Genomic DNA, 23,836 nt, shown 5'->3' with positions numbered 1-23,836 from the left:
AGGTGTAAGTTTAGGTTATTTATTTGAAATGTTTCTTGTTTTTTGAGGTAGGATTGTATTGCTATAAACTTCCCTCATAGAACTGCTTTTGCTGCATCCCATACGTTTTGGGTTGTCATGTTTTCATTGTCATTTGTCTCTAGGTACTTTCTGATTTCCTCTTTGATTCCTTCAGTGATCTCTTGGTTATTTAGTAACGTATTGTTTAGCCTTCATGTGTTTGTGTTTTTTACTCTTTTTCCCCCCTGTAACTGATTTCTAATCTCATAGCGTTTTGGTCAGAAAGGATACTTGATACGATTTCAGTTTTGTTAAATTTACCAAGGCTTGATTGTGACCCAAGATATGATCTATCCTGGAGAATGTTCCATGAGCACTTGAGAATAAAGAGTATTCTGTTGTTTTTGGATGCAATGTGCTATAAATATCAATTAAGTCCATCTTGTTTAATGTATCATTTAAAGCTTGTGTTTCCTTATTTATTTTCATTTTGGATGATCTGTCCATTGGTGAAAGTGGGGTGTTAAAGTCCCCTAATATTATTGCATTACTGGCAATTTCCCCTTTTATGGCTGTTAGTCTTTGCCTTATGTATTGAGGTGCTCCTATGTTGGGTGCATAAATATTTACAATTGTTATATTTTCTTCTTGGATTGATCCCTTGTCTCTTGTAATAGTATAGTCTATATTTCAAAGGTTTTTTTGTCTGATAAGAGAATTGCTACTCCAGCTTTCTTTTGATTTCCATTTGCATGGAATATCTTTTTCTATCCCCTCACTTTCAGTCTGTATGTGTCCCTACATCTGAAGTGGGTCTCTTGTAAACAGCATATATACAGGTCTTGTTTTTGCATCCATTCAGCCAGTCTATGTCTTTTGGTTGGAGCATTTATTCCATTTACCTTTAAGGCAATTATCGATATGTATGTTCCTATTACCATTTTCTTAATTGTTTTGGGTTTGTTATTTTAGGTGTTTTCCTTCTCTTGTGTTTCCTGCCTAGAGAAGTTCCTTTAGTATTTGTTGTAAAGCTGGTTTGGTGGTGCAGAATTCTCTTAGCTTTTGCTTGTCTATAAAGGTTTTAATTTCTCAGTCGAATCTGAATGAGATCCTTGGTGGGTAGAGTAATCTTGATTTTAGGTTTTTCCCTTTCATCACTTTAAATATGTCCTGCCACACCCTTCTGGCTTGCAGATTTTCTGCTGAAAGATCAGCTGTTTACCTTATGGGGATTCCCTTGTATAATATTTGTTGTTTTTCCCTTGCTGCTTTTAGTATTTGTTCTTTGTATTTAATTTTTGATAATTTGATTAACATGTGCCTTGGTGTGTTTCTCCTTGGATTTTTCCTGTATGGGACTCTCTGCTCTTCCTGGACTTGACTACTTCCTTTCCCATATTATGGAAGTTTTCAACTATAATCTCTTCAAATATTTTCTCAGTCCCTTTCTTTTTCTCTTCTTCTTCTGGGACCCCTATAATTCAAATGCCGGTGTGTTTAATGTTGTCCCAGAGGTCTCTGAGCCTGTCCTCAATTCTTTTCATTCTTTTTTCTTTATTCTGCTCTGCTGTAGTTATTTCCACTATTTTATCTTCCAGGTCACTTATCCGTTCCTCTGCCCCGGTTATTCTGCTATTGATTCTTTCCAGAGAATTTTTAATTTCATCTATTGTGTTGTTCCTCATTGTTTGTTTGCTCTTTAGTTCTTCTAGGTCCTTGTTAAATGTTTCTTGCATTTTCTCCCTCTATTTCCAAGATTTTGGATCATGTTTACTATCATTACTCTGAATTCTTTTTCAGGTAGACTGCCTATTTCCTCTTCATTTGTTTGGTCTGTTGGGTTTTTACCTTGCTCCTTCATCTGTTGTGTATTTCTCTGTCTTCTCATTTTGCTTAACTTACTATGTTTGGGGTCTTCTTTATACAGGCTGCAGGTTCATAGTTCCCGTTGTTTTTGGTGTCTGCCCTCAGTGGGTAAGGTTGGTTCAGTGGGTTGTGTAGGATTCCTGGTGCAGGGGACTTGTGCCTGTGTTCTGGTGGATGAGGCTGGATCTTGTCTTTCTGGTGGGCAGGAACGTGTCCGGTGGTGTGTTTTGGGGTGTCTGTGAACTTAGTATGATTTTAGGCAGGCTCTCTGCTAACGGGTGGGGTTATTTTCCTGTCTTGCTAGTTGTTTGGCATGGGGCATCCAGCACTGGTTGTTGAGTGGAGCCGGGTCTTAGCATTGAGATGGAGGTCTCTGGGAGAGCTCTCCCTGATTGATATTACGTGGGGCCAGGAGGTCTCTGGTGGACCAATGTCCTGAACTCGGCTCTCCCACCTCAGAGGCTCAGGCCTGACACCCGGCCGGAGCATCAAGACCCTGTCAGCCACACAGCTCAGAAGAAAACGGAGGAAAAAAAAAGAAAGAAAATAATTAAAATTTTAAAAAAATTAATTATTAAAGTAAAAAAATTAAAAGTAATAAAAAAAGAAAAGAAATGAGCAACCAAACCAATAAACAATTCCATCAATGATAACGAGCACTAAAAACTATATTAAAAAAAAAAAAAGGACAGATAGAACCCTAGGACAAATGGTAAAAGAAAACCTATACAGAGAAAATCACACAAAGAAGCATACATATACACACTCACAAAAAGAGAAAAAGGAAAAATATATATATTTTATATATATAAAATAAAGGAAGAGAGCAACCAAATCAATAAACAAATCTACCAATTATAGTAAGCATAAAAACAGAAAAAAATTAGATGAAGAAAGCAAACCCCAAGTCTACAGTTGCTCCCAATGTCCACCTTCTCAATTTGGGATGATTCGTTGTCTATTCAGGTATTCCACAGATGCAGGTACATCAGGTTGACTGTGGAGATTTAATCCACTGCTCCTAAGGCTGCTGGGAGAGATTTCCCTTTCTCTTCTTTGTTTGCACAGCTCCTGGGGTTCAGCTTTGGATTTGGCCCCGCCTCTGCGTGTAGGTCGCCTGAGGGCATCTGTTCTTCGCTCAGACAGGACAGGGTTAAAGGAGCAGCTGATTCGGGGGCTCTGGCTCACTCAGGCCGGGGGGAGGGAGGGGTACGGAGTGCGGGGCTGGCCTGCAGCGGCAGAGGCCGGCGTGACGTTGCACCAGCGTGAGGCGCGCCATGCGTTCTTCCGGGGGAGTTGTCCCTGGATCCCGGGACTCTGGCAGTGGCGGGCTGCACGGGGTCCCGGGAGGGGAGGTGTGGAGAGTGACCTGTGCTTTCACACAGGCTTCTTGGTAGCGGCAGCAGCAGCCTTGGCGTCTCATGCCTGTCTCTGGGGTCCACGCTGATCACGGCGGCTCGCACCCGTCTCTGGAGCTCCTTTAAGCGGCGCTCTTAATCCCTTCTCCTCGCGCACCAGGAAACAAAGAGGCAAGAAAAGTCTCTTGCGTCTTCAGTAGGTCCAGATTTTTTCCCAGACTCCCTCCCGGCTAGCCGTGGTGCACTAGCCCCCTTCAGGCTGTGTTCACGCTGCCAACCCCAGTCCTCTCCCTGGGATCCGACCTCCGAAGCCCGAGCCTCAGCTCCCAGCCCCCGTCCGCTCCGTCGGGGGAGCAGACAAGCCTCTCAGGCTGGTGAGTGCTGGTCGGCACTGATCCTCTGTGCGGGAATCTCTCCGGTTTACCCTCAGCACCAATGTGGCTGCGCTCTCCTCCGTGGTTCCGAAGCTTCCCGCCCCCTGCCCCCTCGCCCACCCTCCGTGTCCACCAGTGAAGGGGCTTCCTAGTGTGTGGAAACCTTTCTCCTTCACAGCTTCCTCTCACTGGTGCAGGTCCCGTCCCTATCCTTTTGTCTCTGTTTTTTCTTTTGCCCTACCCAGGTACGTGGGGAGTTTCTTGTCTTTTGGGAGGTCCGAGGTCTTCTGCCAGCGTTCAGTAGGTGTTCTGTAGGAGTTGTTCCACAAGTAGATGCATTTTTGTTGTATATGTGGGGAGGAAGGTGATCTCCACATCTTACTCCTCCGCCATCTTAAAGGTCCCCCCCGGAATCATTTTTGATTCTTTCATGTCTTGACCCCTTTGTGTAGTATTAGGCACATATGGATTAAATGTCTAAAATGCCCTGCACACCCCCACGACCTCACCCCAGTTCAGACCATCATTGGTTCCATCACAGGTTATCAGAATAGGTATCCAGATTGACTTACACTCCTCATCTCTCCCCCCAGTAGACCATTACTACCCATCACTGCCAGAGTTTTCTTTCTACGATTCTGCTGGAAAAATCACTCCACCTGGCTCCCCATTGCCTGTTCAATTATGTATTCAATTATGTATAACCTCATTCAATGCCTTGATAACCTGCCTCCAACCTAACATTCTTTAGCAATTTCTGACTTCACCCTTACATTACATCCTACATGCAGTACCAAATTTAATCACTTTCTTTCTGTAGTTTCCAGAGCCTCTGCCTTTCTTTATACCATTCCATCCACATGGTGGCCTTTTCCAACCTCAAGGCCACCATATCCATCCATCCAAGTCCTACCCATTTTTCAAGATCCAGATCACATACCACCTCCTCTGTGAAGTCTTCCCTGAGTGATCCAGTGAGATGTGACTTCTGCCTCTCTAAGCTATTACAGCTCCATTATTCATATTATATAACAACTAATCATATTTGGTATAGTTTCGTGGTATTTATGTAAATGTCTCATCTTTATTATCTCTTTAATCTCTTAGAGCAGATTTTTTGTCCTACCATCTGTCATCTGCAAAGTCTGACACAATGTTTTGTGCAAAGTAGAAGTGTTTATATAGTAGATAATGGTAAAACAATGATGAGCAGTGAGAAAACCCTGAGTATAAACATTCCATAGTTTAAATCCTGTGCCTACAAAATTTTTCCTTGTTTAATGGAATTTAGCAGTGCTAAGAATGTTATTAAGGATTGCAGTCTCAGTCAAAGAACTGAAGAGAAGAAACAGAAGTGACACTTAGCTCTTTGCTGCAAACTCATGGACAAAGTAGTAGCTCTAGATCCAGACAGAGATAGTCGAAATTATCCTGAATGTTTTCATTTCCTTGTTGTCTAAGTGCCTAGATCTCTAATTTTATTTAATTATTTTTGTTTGAGGTAATATTTTATTTTTAATAGGGATTGGACAGTTTTTTGGACTGGATAGATTTTTGGTGGGTGTTTAAGGGAGAGATAGGTGAGCGATGCTGAAGGGCACTTATGGTTTGGCACAAGTCCAACAAAAACAGTGAGAGCTGCAGTTAGTTTAACTTTCCTGTCCCCTCTCCCTCACCAGGATGCACGAATTCCACAGCCAGATACGTTCTTCATGGGGAGAAGCTGTTGCTTTGACGTGGGCCAGGGGAAATGTCTTTTGCATCGATAGCTGAGAATCGTTACTGTGGACTGTCTAGAGGGATGAGACATAGCTGTATTTATCTTAGTTGCTTTGTAATACTCCTTTGAAAAATGAACTCTTACTCCTATCTGACTAAGAGCATTTAATTTATTGTAAATGCAGTGGTGAAATTTAATATCCAAAGCTTTCATCAATTTAAGGCCATTTTGAAAACTCAACTCCTTTGTTCAGAGTGCAGCCCCCATTTCACTTAATTTCCCACAGAGTGTCTTCTCATGATTTATGTTAATTTTCTCGTGGAAGCCCAAATCCTGATCTCATCATTGTGACTCACCAGTCAGAAAGGTCTAGGGCTAAAATTTACAGAGTTTGCTCTTTCCCTTGGGGACATGGAACAGATTTGTAGCCTCAGTGTTGGAAGGTAGAATTTCAAATAAGAAATGACAATGCAGCATTGTGTCAGGGCACTGGGTAGTGTTTGTCTCACACAAGGATAGAACGTTAATCCATTTTTGGTCAGGGTCAGCAACTTTCACATTTCTATATTTATTCTCAGCCTTCAGTTCTTCCATTGAATATGCAATATTACGTGAAACGATTCATCTCTGTGATGGCTGTTGATTGAATGAGTTTTTCAGATTCCTGAGAGAGCTGTTTCAGTAGTTATTCTGGTTATCTGCTATGCCAGGCATCTTCTAAGCACATTACTGACTCAACGACCATAGCTCTCTAAGGCTGAGCCAAAGTCTTGGTGCCTCTAAATTCAGTTTAAAAAATAAATATAATGAGCATTTTTAAATGAAAAAATTAATATGACTGGAAACTGTTTACTATAATTGCCAAAATTAAATTGAGAGTTTATGACATGCCAGGTATAATCCTAATCACTTTCTATTCATTAATTTATTGGTTCTTTTTTGAGGTAGGTACAATTAGTATTCTTATTTTACAGATGAAAATAATTGAGGGAGCAAGAGGTTAGGTAACTCACCCAGAGTCACCAACTAATAACTACCTGACTAGAATCCAGGTATCCCTAACTTGGGAACCTGAATGTCTAACTACCAAGTTACTTGGCCTCATGGCCTCCTGGTCAACATCAATGATGACTTGAGAAGAAAGAGGAACATTCAGGAAGTGTGAAAAATATGTGAGGCTAGAGCAGGAAGAAGGGAAAACCAAGACTTGTGAACTGGAAAACTGGGCGGGGAAGGCAAGAGAAATGGGGGTGAAGTGGGTGGATAGAAGGGTTGAGGAGAGGATATATTGTGAGGAGCAAACAGGAATGAAAAACCACTGCGGCTGCCTTCCTTGGGGAGAAGGCTGAGCTCCTGTGGTTCTAAGGAATATTCCAGAATCCAGGGGGTTAGCTTAAACAAGTAGCTTCTGAAGAAGCAGTCAGTAGAGTCTTTACAGTTTTCAAGTATGGAAACAGGAGAGCAAGTGTAGCTGAACTGGAATAAGGGAGAGTAGAGTTCAAGAGAGAAGCCAGACTTACTGATAAATGAGTGTTTTCCAAAAGCTGCTTTGTGCAAGTACATTATGCAAAGATAGAATCTATAATTAGTCAACATACCTGAATTTGTTGATTCAAGTAAAACCTGTATTAAGGCATCTACTGTGTGAAAAACCCCGTATTAAACACTGAAGAGGATCCAATATAAAATACATTTCGAAATTTTAAGTGGTGTGTGTGTGTGTCTGTGTGTGTGTGTGTGTGTGTGTGTGTCTGTGTCTCTATGTACACTAGTATCGGTAGAAGCAAGGACATTAACATGAGACAAGTGTATGATTACTATATTACAAAGTATAGCAATGTAGGTACCGTAAAGGAGATACAAAAATCCAAAACGCTGCAAGGCTTCCAAAAATGTAGGGGACTCTACTCAGTTAAAGGACTGGGAAAGATTTCTTGGCGAAAGGGGTGTTTGAGGAGAGCTTTGAGAGATAGAGAGAATTTTCGTGGATGATAAATGTGGGACGTACATTGAACTTCAGAGAACTCAGAAATAGTTGTTTTAAGCTGAATCTGCCCCAGGATTTTACTAATGTAAGATATTCTTTTCTCTCCCCAAAGTGAAGACTTAGGTAATCTCAACAAAATGAACAAAAGCTTGAATAGGTAAGATTTTAAAACATCTATTTTTTCGCTTTATTACTGAATTTGCTTTGTTATTTTTCAGTATTTGAGCATGAGGACCCATATACTGGGCTAGTCAAAAGCGTCCTACAAATCTTGAATAAAAAGCTTGCAGAAATCGTTTCATCATTGTTATAAATGGTTATTACAATTTAAAGACACTAATATTGAAGTGTCTTTGATTTTCACACACCAGTGTTTAGTAAGGCAGTTATAAAAATAACCACATTTCTCTTCCTGAATGCTAATATATTAGTATGTAAACAATTTGGTTTGGTCACTGAATGCTTGTAGTTGAACCACTACAAAAACCACTCATCTTCTTAGTTAACATTATCTCCTTATTGTGAGTCATTTGTAATTGCATAACTTAAAGATCATATTAATTGAGGTTTGTGTTAGAGGTCTGTGCAATTTTAGTTCTCTCTCTGTTACTTGGCACACTAACATACAAAACGGGCAGGGACCAAAGTGAAGAAGAAACAAAGCAAATGTCCGTTTTCTTATCTATAAAGAGAGGAGGTATTAGATTAAGAATCAGACTTCATGGCCTACTGGGACCAGGCAGGGATAGATGAGTGAAGGGAGCTGGCTCTGTATTGTAGAGGGAGCGCCCTGACCGGGAGAGCCCAGCTGTTTCTCAGCTCCAGCTGATGTTGCCACGTGAGAATTTGAGCCTAAAATTGCAGGACACTTTCAGGAGATCCTGAAACTCCAGGTGTCTACATGTAATGGCCAGCTTTGTAAATATTGGTCCACATAAAAAACAAAAACACTCCATGAACCCAAACAACACATCCATGAACCTATTACAGCTTGTAGATCCCCAGTCTGTATCTTTTCTTTTCTTTAAGGTCCACTGCAATTTAAATTTTGAGTCTAGGAAGATACCTGTTTGGAATAAAGTGATTTCAAGAATTGTAGCTCATCTTTCCTAACCAGCTATTTTTCCTGTCTTAGGTATAAACTTATCTATGTTTTTATGAGTTAAGTATCCATTATTAGCACTGATGAGACTCTTTGTTCAATACATTTAAAGAAATAAGGGTATTGATGGTCTCTTTAGAGCAAATCTTAAGGCAGAGCCAACAGAGAAAATGTAAGTGTGTCTGTCTCTAACCTGAAAATATTATCTCCCAGATTGCTTGTTTTATTCTTTCAGACATTATTAGCTGGAAGGGAGTTATGTCCTCTGGCATAAAAATGTCCTAGCAGATGGGGCAGTGCACTCAGTATTGTAAATTTAGTTCAGACATGATTGCCCAGAAGGATTTCTGCTGCTCTATTCAGTAAGAGTAAATGAGCAATTCATGAAAAATTTTTACTGTATCTGACCTTTCAAGATACCACACAATTTTATTTCAATATGCAGTCTTTTATTTGAATTTCTTTGTGTTTTATAGACCCAAAAGCCTTGAAAATCTCATTGTTGTGAATACCCAGACAGACAAAGATGGCAAAGGGTAAGATTTGATTGAGACTCATACAGGCTTCTTTGATTGAGTCCTAAACTGTATGCCATTTCCTGGGGAGACCCCCTGCTCAAGACAAAAGTCAGACAGGCTGGTGGAAGAGGCACTTTATCAGGGTCAGGAGATGGGTCGGTGTCTTGGTGCTGGCTCTGCCACCAACATCAATCTGGGTGACCCTGGACAAGTAGCTTAACCTCTGGAGACCTCTGTTTCCTCAGTCCATAAAATGAAGGGTATGATCTAGATGGTCTCTAAGTTCCCTTTTACATCTAAAAGTGAAAGAAATCAAACTGACTGTTACAAGTAGTGAACAGTAGGCTGGTTTATGAACTAAATATGTTCACTATAGGACATATTGATACTGGGAGCATAGCCCCTCACCACTGAAGTCTTTCTAAGGGACTGAGGCATTTTTCAGTTGGAATCTTGATTGAGTCACTTCATATGTATATCACTCAGATATACTTGTAAACATCTCAAGGTCAAAAGCCATGCTTTTATTTATTTTGTATCATAAAAAAGATTAATTAATGATCAGTAACCATTAATTTAAAGAGCATTTAAAGAGGTTAACTTATAGTTTTAGACTGACACTGATATACTAGAAAATGAATTACTACTGACATTATTTTTCATGTTGAAAGAAATCAAACTTTTGACAGTTTCATTAAAGAAAATCCCAGAACAATCAAGAATGACAAAGGATAAAGATTTCTGAGGTCTCTACTGCTTTTTCTCCAGATTGGCTGTTTATCTTGTATTCAGTGTGTCATTAGATTTGCCTTTTCCTACCATGATGATTATTTCTATTGTCCTGGTTATCTTTAAAAACCATTGATCTGTGCCAAGCTGTGCACAGATGGGTATTCTAGCATTCCAAGTCAAACTCTGCAGTATGCCTTCTTAACCCTCTCTGATGTAGAACACAACAAAGTCTATATAACGAAAAGTGGGGGCAATCACAAACTCCATTCAGACACTGAACACTTATTACCAACATATTACTATAATGTGAATGTGCAAACATTATTACAGGTGATTTTTTTTTTCCAAATGGGGAACAGATGAAGTGGAAAGCAGTCAGTTCTCTGTAAGTGGCTATATGAGTTTTACAGGAAAAGATGAGATTTCAGGTTTTTTAAGAAATGAACTTTGGAAAATGAAATTAAACATCCTCTAGAAGGAATAAATAGCAGAATAGCTGGGGCAGAGGAACAGATAAGTGACCTGGAAGATAAAATAGTGGAAATAACTACCACAGAGCAGAATAAAGAAAAAAGAATGAAAAGAATTGAGGACAGTCTCAGAGACCTCTGGGACAGCATTAAACGCACCAACATTCAAATTATAGGGATCCCAGAAGAAGAAAAGAAGAGAGGGACTAAGAAAATATTTAAAGACATTATAGTTGAAAACTTCCCTAATATGGGAAAGGAAATAGTCAATCAAATCCAGGAAGCACAGAGAGTCTCATACAGGATAAATCCAAAGAGAAACATGCCAACACACATATTAATCAAACTATTAAAAATTAAATACAAAGAAAAAATATTAAAAGCAGCAAGGGAAAAACAACAAATATTATACAAGGGAATCCCCATAAGGTAAACAGCTGATCTTTCAGCAGAAAATCTGCAAGCCAGAAGGGTGTGGCAGGACACATTTAAAGTGATGAAAGGGAAAAACCTACAACCAAGATTACTCTACCGATCAAGGATCTCATTCAGATTCAATGGAGAAATTAAAACCTTCACAGACAAGCAAAAGCTAAGAGAATTCACACCACCAAACCAGCTTTACAACAAATACTAAAGGAACTTCTCTAGGCAGGAAACACAAGAGAAGGAAAACACCTAAAATAACAAACCCAAAACAATTAAGAAAATGGTAATAGGAGCATACATATTGATAATTACCTAAAATGTAAATGGTTTAAATGCTCCAACCAAAAGACATAGACTGGCTGAATGGATACAAAAACAAGACCCGTATATATGCTGTCTACAACAGACCCATTTCAGACCTAGGGACACATACAGACTAAAGAGGGGATGAAAATGATACTCCGTGCAAACGGAAATCAAAAGAAAGCTGGAGTGGCAATTCTTATAGCAGGCAAAATAGACTTTAAAATAAAGACTATTACAAAAGACAAAGAAGGACACTACATAATGATCAAGGGATCAATTCAAGAAGAAGATATAACAATTGTAAATATTTATGCACCCAACATAGGAGCACCTCAATACATAAGGCAAACGCTAACAACCATAAAAGAGGAAATCAACAGTAACACAATCATAGTAGGGGACTTAACACCCCACTTTCACCAATGGACAGATCATCCAAAATGAAAATAAATAAGGAAACACAAGCTTTAAATGATGCATTAAACAAGATGGACTTAATTGATATTTATAGGACATTCCATCCAAAAACAACTGAATACACTTTCTTCTCAAGTGCTCATGGAACACTCTCCAGGATAGATCAAGCCTTGGTAAATTTAAAAAAACTGAAATCGTATCAAGTATCTTTTCTGACAACAATGCTATGAGACTAGATATCAATTACAGGAAAAAAACTGTAAAAAAATACAAACACATGGAGGCTAAACAATACACCACTTAATAACCAAGAGATTACTGAAGAAATCAAAGAGGAAATCCAAAAATACCTAGAAACAAATGGCAATGAGAAAACGATGACCCAAAACCTATGGTATGCAGCAAAAGCAGTTCTATGAGGGAAGTTTATAGCAATACAATCCTACCTCAAAAAACAAGAAACATCTCAAATAAAAAACCTAACCTTACACCTAAAGCAATTAGAGAAAGAAGAACAAAAGAAAACCCAAAGTTAGCAGAAAGAAGGAAATCATAAAGATCAGATGAGAAATAAATAAAAAACAAATTAAGGAAATGATAGCAAAGATCAATAAAACTAAAAGCTGGTTCTTTGAGAAGATAAACAAAATTGATAAACCATTAGCCAGACTCATCAACAAAAAAAGGGAGAAGACTCAAATCAACAGAATTAGAAATGAAAAAGAAAAAGTAACAACTGACACTGCAGAAATACAAAGGAATATGATAGATTACTACAAGCAACTATATGCCATAAAATGGACAACCTGGAAGAAATCAACAAATTCTTAGAAAAGCACAACCTTCCAAGACCGAACCAGGAAGAAATAAAATATAAACAGACCAATCACAGCACTGAAATTGAGACTGTGATTAAAAATCTTCCAACAAAAAAAAGAAAACTACAGGCCAATATCACTGATGAGCATAGATGCAAAAATCCTCAACAAAATACTAGCAAACAGAATCCAACAGCACATTAAAAGGATCATACACCATGATCAGGAATGCAAGAATTCTTCAACATACAGAAATCAATAAATGTGATACGCCATATTAACAAATTGAAGGAGAAAAGATGATCATCTATGATCATCTCAATAGATGCAGAGAAAGATTTTGACAAAATTCAACACCCATTTATGATAAAAACCCTACAGAAAGTAGGCATAGAGGGAACTTACCTCAACATAATAAAGGCCATATATGACAAACCCACAGCCAACATTGTTCTCAATGGTAAAAAAATGAAACCATTTCCACTAAGATCAGGAATAAGACAAGGTTGCCCACTCTCACCACTCTTATTCAACATAGTTTTGGAAGTTTTAGCCATAACAATCAGAGAAGAAAAAATAATAAAAAGGAATCCAAATCAGGAAAGAAGAAGTAAAACTGTCACTGTTTGCAGATGACATGATACTTTAGATAGAGAATTGTAAAGATGCTGCCAGAAAAACTACTAGAGCTAATCAATGAATTTGGTAAAGTAGCAGGATACAAACTTAATGCACAGAAATCTCTTTCATTCCTATACACTAATGATGAAAAATCTGAAAGGGAAATTAAGGAAACACTCCCATTTACCACTGCAACAAAAAAGAATAAAATACCTAGGAATAAACCTACCTAAGGAGACAAAAGACCTGTATGTAGAAAACTATAAGACTCTGATGAAAGAAATTAAAGATGATACAAACAGATGGAGAGATATACCATGTTCTTGGATTGGAAGAATCAACATTGTGAAAATGACTATACTACCCAAAGCAATCTACAGATTCAGTGCAATCCCTATCAAACTACCAATGGCAGTTTTCACAGAACTAGAACAAAAAATTTCACAATGTGTATGGAAACTCAAAAGACTCCGAATAGCCAAAGCAATCTTGAGAAAGAAAAATAGAGCTGGAGGAATCAGGCTCCCTGACTTCAGACTATAATGCAAAGGTACAGTAATGAAGACAGTATAGTACTGACACAAAAACAGAAATATAGATCAATGGAACAGGATAGAAGGCCCAGAGATAAACCCACGCACATATGGTCACCTTATCTTTGATAAAGGAAGCAAGAGTATGCAATGGAGAAAAGGCAGCCTCTTCAATAAGTGGTGCAGGGAAAACTGGACAGCTACATGTAAAAGAATGAAATTAGAACACACCGTACACAAAAATAAACTCAAATTGGATTAAAAATCTAAATTTAAGGCCAGACACTATCAAAATCTCAGAGGAAAACACAGGCAGAACACTCTATGACGTAAACCACAGCAAGATCCTTTTTGACCCACCTCCTAGAGAAACGGAAATAAAAACAAAAATAAACAAATGGGACTTAATGAAACTTAAAAGCTTTTGCAAAGCAAAGGAAACTATAAACAAGATGAAAAGACAGCCCTCAGAATGGGAGAAAATATTTGCAAATGAAGCAACGGACAAAGGATTAATCTCCAAAATATACAAGTAGCTCATGCAGCTCAGTATCTAAAAAACAAACAACCCACTCCATAAATGGGCAGAAGACCTAAACAGACATTTCTCCAAAGAAGATATACAGATTGCCAACAAACTCATGAAAGGATGCTCAACATCACTAATCATTAGAGAAATGCAAATCAAAACTATAATGAGGTATCACCTCACACCAGTCAGAATGGGCATCATCACAAAATCTACAAACAATAAATGCAGGAGAGGGTGTGGAGAAAAGGGAGCCCTCGTGCACTGTTGGTGAGAATGTAAATTGATACAGCCATTATGGAGAACAGTATGGACATTCCTTAAAAAACTAAAAATAGAACTACCATACGACCCAGCAATCCCACTACTGGGCATATATCTTGAGAAAACCATAATTGAAAAAGAGACATGTACTATACAATATTAATTGCAGCTCTATTTACAATAGCCAGGACATGGAAACAACCTAAGTGTTCATTGACAGATGAATGGATAAAGAAGATGTGGCACATATATACAATGGCATATTACTCGGCCATAAAAAGAAACGAAATTGAGTTATTTGTAATGAGGTAGATGGACCTAGAGACTGTCATACTGAGTGAAGTAAGTCAGAAAGAGAAAAATAAATATCGTATGCTAACATATATAAATGGAATCTAAAAAGAAAACAAAAAAATTATTCTGAAGAACCTAGGGACAGGACAGGAATAAAAACGCAGACGTAGAGAATGGACTTGAGGACACGGGGAGGGGGAAGGGTAAGGTGGGATGAAGTGAGAGAGTGGCATGGATTTATATATACTAACAAATGTAAAATAGATAGCTAGTGGGAAGCAGATGCATAGTACAGGGAGATTAGCTCTGTGCTTTGTGACCACCTAGAGGGGTGGGATAGGGAGGGTGGGAGGGAGACGCCAGAGGGAGGAGATATGGGGAAATATGTATATGTATAGGATTCACTTTGTTATAAAGCAGAAACTAACACACCATTGTAAAGCAGTTATACTCCAATAAAGATGTTAAAAATAATATTAATTAATTAATTAAAAGATAAATAAATAACTGAAGTTTGGAAAGTTCCATACAAGTGGTGGAAATTAGGAAAAGTGGGATGAACAACACAAGTCAATCGTGTGGGCTAGGAAGGAGGAGAAAAGAGAAGGGGTTTGTAAGCTGGTATAACTTGATAGCAGCTGGGCTTTGATGCAGAAAAGATGGGTCTGTTTGGTGTGGTAGGGAGAGCCCACAGTTTCTTTTCCTTCTTCCCTGCCTGTCTCCCTTCCTTCTTCCTTACGCAGAAGGAACCTCAAATGTCAGCAGTCTTATCACAGTGAAAGACAGAGACAGATGAAAATGGCATTGAACCAGGGGATTTAGAGAGATTAGCTTTCATATTCCCTAATTGTTTTAAGCTATTGGGCGTGTGAAAGTTTTATTGGTTGTGGTCAAGTCACATAAAGTACTGGTGTCATCAAAGAGTTATTTCTACCTTTCCCAGGTTACTTTTTATTTAAAATGATTTGTCTAAATCTTCAGAATGTTTAGATTTAAAATGTTGATCATCTGATTTCCACCCTTGATGTGAATGATTTTCATGTTCAAGGAAGACAATATCTCAACACATGTATTAAAGTTAGTTTCTCACCAACCCACCCTCAAAGGACAAAGAAAGCAAAAGCTGAGATGTGGGGGGGAATGTCTACGTTTAAATTGATTTAAATAAATTGATTTAATCAAATTGATTTAATCATAACCGAGTAATGGTTGGGTCCTCACTGTAGGATAGTTAGCATATCAGCATTTGGCATGAGAAGAGCCACTTGAATTAAATATTTCTAAAGACTTCTGATGTTTCAGGTACTGATAATGTCTTACTGCTGTTGTGAAAAATCTACTGTTGAATCTCTCTTTCTCTCTCTGTTGCTGTGCTCTCCCTGCCCCCTCAAATGTTATAAAGAAACCAAGGCCTTGGAAGTCTTATTAAGTTAATCAAAGGACTGACAAAAACAAGAAAGTAACTTAACTATATTATTGATAGGTAACTTTCATAACAAAAATGAATTTAATACCATTATAATAATCTTCTCCAAAAGCTTGAATTAATCATCAATAATATGGAATGTGTATATAAAAAATACTGTGGGAATACTTTGAAACTGATCTAATTTTTTTTTAAGAGGTGAAGACCTTGATAATGTTATCAAAGTGAATCCCAAAGAAAGTGAAAACACCACTGCGTAAGACTGATTAGTATCTTTAAATCTGATTTCTGTAAGTGACAATAAGATAAAATGATTTGGCATTTTAACTTTAGAAATGTGTTTTACTGGCATGGAATCGGATAATAATGATAGGCCACATGACCTTTCCTCCTTGCTCCCAATAAAATTGCTTATTTTTGAAGAATTGCTCCAATGTTTAATAGTAAGTTGCCTTTTCTCCCAGATTTTGATTTGGTTTTAGGGGTGAGTTACTGAATTGAATTTCTTTGGATCTAAAGAAAGCACAATCTTGACAATATTTTAAAAGTGGATCTCCAAAATGACAATGATAGCCAAGAGTGAGTGTTGACTAAAACTACTGAAAATCAACTTCTTTGAGCATGGTGGTCTCAGAAGGCAGCCCAGGGGAGGGGCTGGGCAGATACACACACTGGGAGGAAGAACATCCCACCACTTCTCTTCTTCAGGACTATGTTGACAAGGCAGCAGTACTTAATCACGATACCTCTGCCATCCTCCACTGCCCACTTTGGGTTCGAGCTATACCCCTTTTGGTATTACTCAGTTCATTTTAATGGAGGTGACATGTGTCTCCCCAAGAAGTGTCATTAATTTTCCTACCATGTAAGGTATTTTTTCTTGCTCTTATAATTCACCATAATCTAATTATATTTTAAAAGGGGGAATGGTTGCGTTTATATGAAGACATATATTTTTAAAATTATTTTTCATATTGTTAAACTATTATCATCTTTTACATTATTCTTATTATTTAAAAACAGAATAGGCAATTATATCTGATTTGTTAGATGGAAATTTACATTCTATCTGGATCCAGTATAGAACTTTATCTAACTCAGCATTACTTCAGTGTCACCCATCTGGGGTGTTCTAACAAGATGTATCTGAGGGCAAAGCTGATTTTGTTAAATAACAAGTTTCATGTACACTTATGCATTTTGAGAATGAAACAAAAACATCATATGTTTCTTGTTGGTAAATTAGGAAACTTAAATGGTCTTCAGCTCAAGAAGTAAGAGAAGAATTTTCATTTGCATTTAGAGCTTTAAAAATTACATTGATAGAGAACGTGTATACTTACCACTTCTTAATTTTGCCAATCATTGTTCACTTGATCAGTGTTTTATTTTAATGACATTCATTAAAACTCATTTCCTTATTCAAAGGAAAGAAGACCTCAATGGGCTTATTAAAGAGAATCCTGAAACAAATAAAAATATCAAGGGGTAAGTAATTTAAAGCTTTTTATTTCTCCTTTGGCATTTATAAACACATTGGAATTCTGAGTGCTTGCATTCAGGAGAGCAAATTGAAATTCAAACCGAACTGAACTCTTTTTTTCCACATACGTCATATTAAGCAATTCTATATGAGTGATACACAGAGTGACCTCTTGCGTTTTATTCTCAGGTGACATTTGCTATAAGGTAGATTTTGAGAAATTAAATGAGAATTTGACTACCCTCCTCTACTATTTATTTCTTTGTGTGTAAGTGTATGTGTGTGTGTGTGTGTGTGTGAGTCTGTATGTGTATGTGCATGTGTAAATAGTGTGTTACGTATAAATGTGTGTATATATTAGTGTATATGTATAAGTGTGTTGGTATAAGTGTATGTGTGTGTATTAATCAGGGTTCTCCAGAGAAACAGAACAATAGAATAGAGAGAGAGAGAGAGAGAGAGAGAGAGAGATTTATTATAAGGAATTGGCACATGCCCTTCTGGAGGCTGAGAAGTCTCAAGACCCATCGTTGGCAAGCTGGAGACCCAAGAGAGACAATAGTAGTTCCAGTTCAAGTTTGAAGGCCTGAGGACCAAGAGAGCCCATGGTTAAGTTCCAGTCCAAGGGCAAGAGAACAAGGTCTTAGGTCAAGCAGTCAGGCAGGCAAAGTCTCTTCTTAACTCAGCATTTGGTTCTATTCAGTCTTTCAGCTGCTTGGCTATGGCCCACCCATGTTAAGGACGGCCATCTGCTTTACTCAGTCTACAGATTCACATGTTAATCTCATCCCAAAACACTCACAGACACACCTGGAATAATATTTGACCAAATATCTGGGCACTCTGTGGCCCAGTCAAACTGACACATGAAATTAACCATCACAATGCATATATATATATATATATATATATATATATATATATATATAAACGTATGTGTGTATGTATAAGTAGTGTGTGTGTATGTTTGCATAAATAGCATATATAAACAAGTCTATGTCTGTGGGAGTGTAAGTAGTGTGTGTGTGGATGTGTTTATGTACAAACTGTGTGTGTACATGTGTACTGTGTTTGTGTGTAGTGTGGGTATGTGTATATAGTGCAGTGTATGTTTAAAGATGAAGAGCTTAACAAAGTGTACCTTGTAAACGAATTACCCTACCCATGAATTGTCAAGTAAATCTGGAAAGCTTATGTCCTCTTGCTTCTTTTTTTATTTTTTAAAAAACAGATGGAACATATCTGAAACTGAGCTTGTTGATGTGTTGCTGAAAAGTATACCAAATAATTCCATGTGGTTTCTTTTGAACTCCTTTCCATTCCATTCACTCAGTACGTGTTATTATGCATTGATTCTAAAATGTGTCACTGATGCCTGCAGGCCCTGTCAGCAGAGCCTGGCTGGCTGAAAGCTGGTGTGTGCTGTCAGGCCGTCCTGTTCTCAGCAGCAGTGTGGTTGCAGGCCCAGTGACCCTATGAGTTGCAGACGTGTACAGTTTTGCAACCGACAGACTGAGAAGAGAGCACTGACTTCCTTGGTTACCTGGGTATTTCAGGGAGGTAACTTGAGGTTGGGAGCAGGGAGTCTAAAAGACCCGGGTTCAAATTCTGGCTCTGTCACTTGCTAGCTGTGTCCCCATGCTTCAGTTTACTCATCTACAAAATAGGGATCATAATACTGTCATGCCTGGCACATAGTAGATACAAATAGTTTTAGCAATGATAAAGATTCACGTGAATTGTGTTTTCTTAATAATTTAGATTCTGTTCAAATATTTAACTTACTTTGACTGTCCAAGAAAAATTCATGTTTTTCCTTTCTAATTTTTATTAAAAAGAGTATTTCAAATCATCACCTATTGTTTTTCATAGGTTGGGGTGTGCGTGTGTGTGCCTATGTGTACACATGTGTAGACACACGTGCAAATGTGTGCATTCATGTGTGTATGCTTGTGTGTGCATTCATGCATGTATGCCTACATGTGTGAGTGCATACGGGTGTGTGTCTGTGCAAACAAGTGAAAATGTGTGTTTGATTGTGTACATGTGTACACATGCTTGTGTGTGCCTAAATATATGTGTGAGTATATACGTGTGCTTTTGTGTGTATATGACTACCTATGTTCATGGTTGTGTATGTGTGTGCTTCCTGGGACCTTTTAGGGACAGTAGTCATCTTTTTTTTTTTTTCCTTTACCAAGCATAATTAAATTCTGTAGATCTCTTAAAAGTAAAATAAGATCATCTCCCTCCCTTATAAAAAACTTTCAATGTTCTCTTATTTCAGGTAGAATAAAGTTCTAAACTTTAGCGATGGCCTTTCACGTGTTCAGTAAAGTCCAGCCAAACTGATCTTTTTTCTATTCCAGGCTCACTTCTGCCTTAACACTTCTGTGTATGCTATTCCCACTTTGGGAAGCTCTATTCCCATATTGTCACGTTCTCAAAGAGATCGTTTCTGACCATTGAATATAATTAAGTCACCACCCCCTCCTTCAACCCCAGCATTGCAGGCACCAGGCACTCTTTTTTACTTTCTTCATAGCATATATTATTATCTGGAAATGTGGCATTCATTTACACGTTTGACTGCATATTGCCTGCCACTCATCAAGTTAGAATGGAAGCTTCTTGAGGGCTAAGCCCGTCTGTATTGTTCACAGCTATCCCATAACTTGGGGCCCATAGTAGGCTTTCCATAACTATTTGTGGATAGAAAGAATGCATAAATATTGAAGACGTATACACTATGAGGCATTGCTTCCCACAGTTGAGCTCAAAATATTATTTTACATTACTACATTAAATAGCACACTCTTCTTTATTGACTATATGAACTTTAAAATTTAGGAAACCTTATACTGATATGTGCCCTATTTAATATATTTAAAGAGATCAAGGTCTTGACAACACAACCAATACAAATATTACAAGAGAGGAGTTGCAGTGCTTAATGTTATGGAGTTTCTTTTTGAGTACTCAAATCTAGAAGCAGAATCCTGGGAATTTTTTTTCTCAGTCACTAGCATTCAAATTCCACATATTTCATTCAGGCAACAAGGGGTTAAAAAAATCAGCAAAGGGTATTGGTGTAGAATGGTTGTCTCTTTCAGGGTTAATAATTTCATTATTTGCATGAAAAAGGATCAAATTTTTTATTGCTGCTTTTAGCAGGGATGTACACATTCTCAGACATCTGCATACAAGTAAAAACTTGAGTCAACGTCTAGCTGCTTCCAAATATCTATACCTTTGATGTTGCACTGATGCAACCTCAGAGATTTCATGATCAATCTTAGCAGGGCCACAGGGCATGGGGATCCAGAGTGTAAAAGTGCCTTCTGTGGACGTTCTTTACCCATGTGGTATCCTCTGTAGATCAGAGGCACTTTGGCTGGCACTGTGAATGTGGAAAACACATGTAGAAGCAATAGGAAAAGCAAAATTCCATTAAAATCAGAAGCAGATATACTAAAGGGTAATCATAAATTACTGACGTGTTTTCACTGACTACACGGAGTTTTATATTATAGTAAATATAGCTTACATTTCAGAACTTTATAGATTTTAATCTTCCTATTATTTATTGCCAACACAACTAGTCAAAATTTGTAGTTTTAACACACAGTTATAAGTACCAGCAGCAGATACCAGATTTGTATATCGTGGACTTTAACAAATTGGTATACTTATCTAAATCCAGTGTTTAAATAGAAAATCTGCTAATGAGTGTCAATTTTACAAAACTTCTCCAAAGTTCAGAAGTTCCACAGCATGTTGGAAGTTGATAGGTAGAGTTGTGTCTTGTGGAATGTTCCATGAAATGTGTATACAGACTATTACAAAATATGTTTAGTGCACCTGGAAAAGGCTAAGAGCATAGCATTCAATGAATCAAAATAGAGTCCTAGTTCAGTATTTGCTAGTGGCCCTAATGGCTCCAAGATTAAAATATTGTCTCACTGAGTCTCAATGTGTTTCAGAGATATATAAATCCCTACATACTTCTGCGTACCTTTAACAATCTTCAGCTCTTTGGCATGATCTCAGTGAGTGTTTATACTGTTCCTGAGTTTTAATGAATAGTTTTATCATCTTGGTTCTAGTCTATCATTAACCTCATCACGTTTTCTATGCTTTTAAGGGGCCAGAGCCTTGACAATCTCATCAAAGTGACCCCTGAAGTGAACAGAAGTAACCCAGGGTGAGGATTATATCATATCTTTCTTCCTTCCCATCAATTTGTGCATCAAATTCTGCATCAGTTTGTGGCTCTCATTAGAGAAGCTATGCTGGAAAATCTGTGGAGTCAGAAAGTCTGAGTTCCATTACTTACTGGCTGGGTGCCTTGGAGCAAGTCCCTCGAACACTGAGCTGAGGCTTCTTTAGTTATAAAATGAGGATCATAATGTCTGTTCCACCTTTGTCATTTGATTATTAAGGATCAAGTGCAATAATGGATATAAAATCCCTTTAACGCAAGAAGGCACTACAAATGGAAATTATTAACAAAATATAGTTTAATTATAGCTATAGGATTATGTAGAATACTGAAAGGGGCTGGCCAGGTGAGAGTTTTTGGCAAATAGTTCCAGAATTGATCTTTTTAACTCAATCTTGCCCTAATTTTATGGTTTTATTTTGACTGTAAATGGGAAACTGAGCTAGTATACCAATGATTTGTATGGAGGTCAAAATTTTTACTCTTTTTTTTTTTTTTTTTTTGTGCTACGCGGGCCTCTCACTGTTGTGGCCTCTCCCATTGCGGAGCACAGGTTCCGGAAGCGCAGGCCCAGCGGCCGTGGCTCACGGGCCCAGCCGCTCCACAGTACGTGGGATCCTCCCGGACTGGGGCACAAACCCGTGTCCCCTGCATCGGCAGGCGGACTCTCAACCACTGCGCCACCAGGGAAGCCCAAAAATGTTTACTCTTTTAAATGAAGGGCATAGACTGGCATTGATTTCTCTCAAAACCTAATCACAAAATTCATCTTGAGTACATATATCCTTCAAAGTACTTAGTTGACTTAATTCCATTTTTACTTATTATGTTTTTGTTTGCTCTTTTGTTTAAAGTTCCAAAGACCTCAGTAACCTCATCAAAGTGAACCCAAGAACAGGAAAAAGTGTGCAAGGGCAAGATTGAATACACACCTCTTTTTTTGTTTCACATTAACCAATGCTTAAAAACGTTATTAAATCATCATTTCAGCAGACTGACACTGCTATAGTATCCATGGTAGTTCAAGAAAAACCATGGAACCCCCATGACCTTTTTTGGGTTTTGTTTGTTTGTTTTGCGGTACGCGGGCCTGTCACTGTTGTGGCCTCTCGCGTTGCGGAGCACAGGCTCCGGACGCGCAGGTTCCGCGGCCACGGCTCACGGGCCCAGCCACTCCGTGGCATGTGGGATCCTCCCGGACCGGGGCACGAACCCGTGTCCCCTGCATCGGCAGGCGGACTCTCAACCACTGCGCCACCAGGGAAGCCCTGCTTATTAATTTTTTAATACTATTTCATTGGACTGATCTGAGGATTAAATCATATAAATCACGTAAATCACTTAGAACAGTGCCTGGCACATCATGAATTTTCTGAAACCATTAATTATTGTTTATTATTTCTATGCAGTTATAGTTAGGTCCAAATATATTTTTTCAGAGTCAACACTGAAAAACTCCAACCCCTTGAGATGATCTCTATTTTAATAAACATTTTATAGTAAAATATTTCTATAATAAAAATGTTTCTCCATTTTAATAAATATTTGAAACCACTTGATGTAAGTTGACCATTTCTCTGATCATTTCTTCCATGTTTTAAAGGGGCCAAAGTCTTGACAATCTCATCAAAGTGGCTCCAGAAATAAACAGAACTAACCAAGGGTAAGGTTTATGGAACTTCTTTCTCCATTTTCTTCTATTCAACCTCGAAAATATGATAAAACTCATTGTCCCATCACAGAGACAGCCAATAATGGGACCCAAAATCAATACCTCTATGTCAGAAACCTAGTCTTCAAGTCCTTATTCAGGGCTCCCTGGTTGTGGATATTTGTGGAGGAATTCCTTAAAATATGGGAATAATCTCTTATCAGTGTGGGATTTGTGTTCCATGTTTGGGATTTCCTCAAAATGAATCGAGTTTCCTCCTGGGATGAAGTATCTTCCCCATACAATTTCTTAGACATAAGCAGCCTAAGAGAAGGTCTTCATGTGAAGAAAATTCTCCTTCCTTTATCCTTCATCATTTTTTGCCTCTTCTCTTATGTTTACACTCAAACAATTCCTAAAGTTGGGAGGTTATTTTTTAAAATTATACTTAGTTTATTGAAATAATAAAGAATACAAAGAATGACATTTGTCTTTTATAGAGAGAATTTTCTTTAAGGTACATCATGTTGAGTAAACAGAGATGTAAAAAAAATCACGAATCTATAAATATATATTGTTATGCTAGTTTGAATGCGAGTTAAATATAAAAGATACCAAGGTATATATTTCCTTTCTGACAGATATTCTATCTTACTTGGTGTATAGGAATTCTATTTTTACAGTAGGTAGATATCATATAAAGTTTATTAGACTAG

General features: G+C 38.0%; 1 protein-coding gene across 1 annotated transcript in view; it reads left to right on the top strand.

The window, feature by feature from the left end:
- The window catches only part of SCEL (sciellin), a 130,966-nt gene that overhangs the window by 67,700 nt on the left and 39,430 nt on the right, over window positions 1-23,836 (top strand). Inside the window, exons 12-17 of the mRNA XM_082675543.1 lie at window positions 7,418-7,462; window positions 8,884-8,943; window positions 15,961-16,020; window positions 17,193-17,252; window positions 21,392-21,451; window positions 23,073-23,132. Coding sequence (XP_082531669.1) covers window positions 7,418-7,462; window positions 8,884-8,943; window positions 15,961-16,020; window positions 17,193-17,252; window positions 21,392-21,451; window positions 23,073-23,132 — 345 coding nt within the window. The remainder of the gene's footprint in view (window positions 1-7,417; window positions 7,463-8,883; window positions 8,944-15,960; window positions 16,021-17,192; window positions 17,253-21,391; window positions 21,452-23,072; window positions 23,133-23,836) is intronic.

This window comes from Grampus griseus (assembly GCF_964374135.1).
Source record: "Grampus griseus genome assembly, chromosome: 18".
Lineage (NCBI taxonomy): Eukaryota > Metazoa > Chordata > Mammalia > Artiodactyla > Delphinidae > Grampus > Grampus griseus.
Note: the sequence above shows the minus strand (reverse complement) of the source record. Positions and strands in the feature narration are given on the sequence as shown.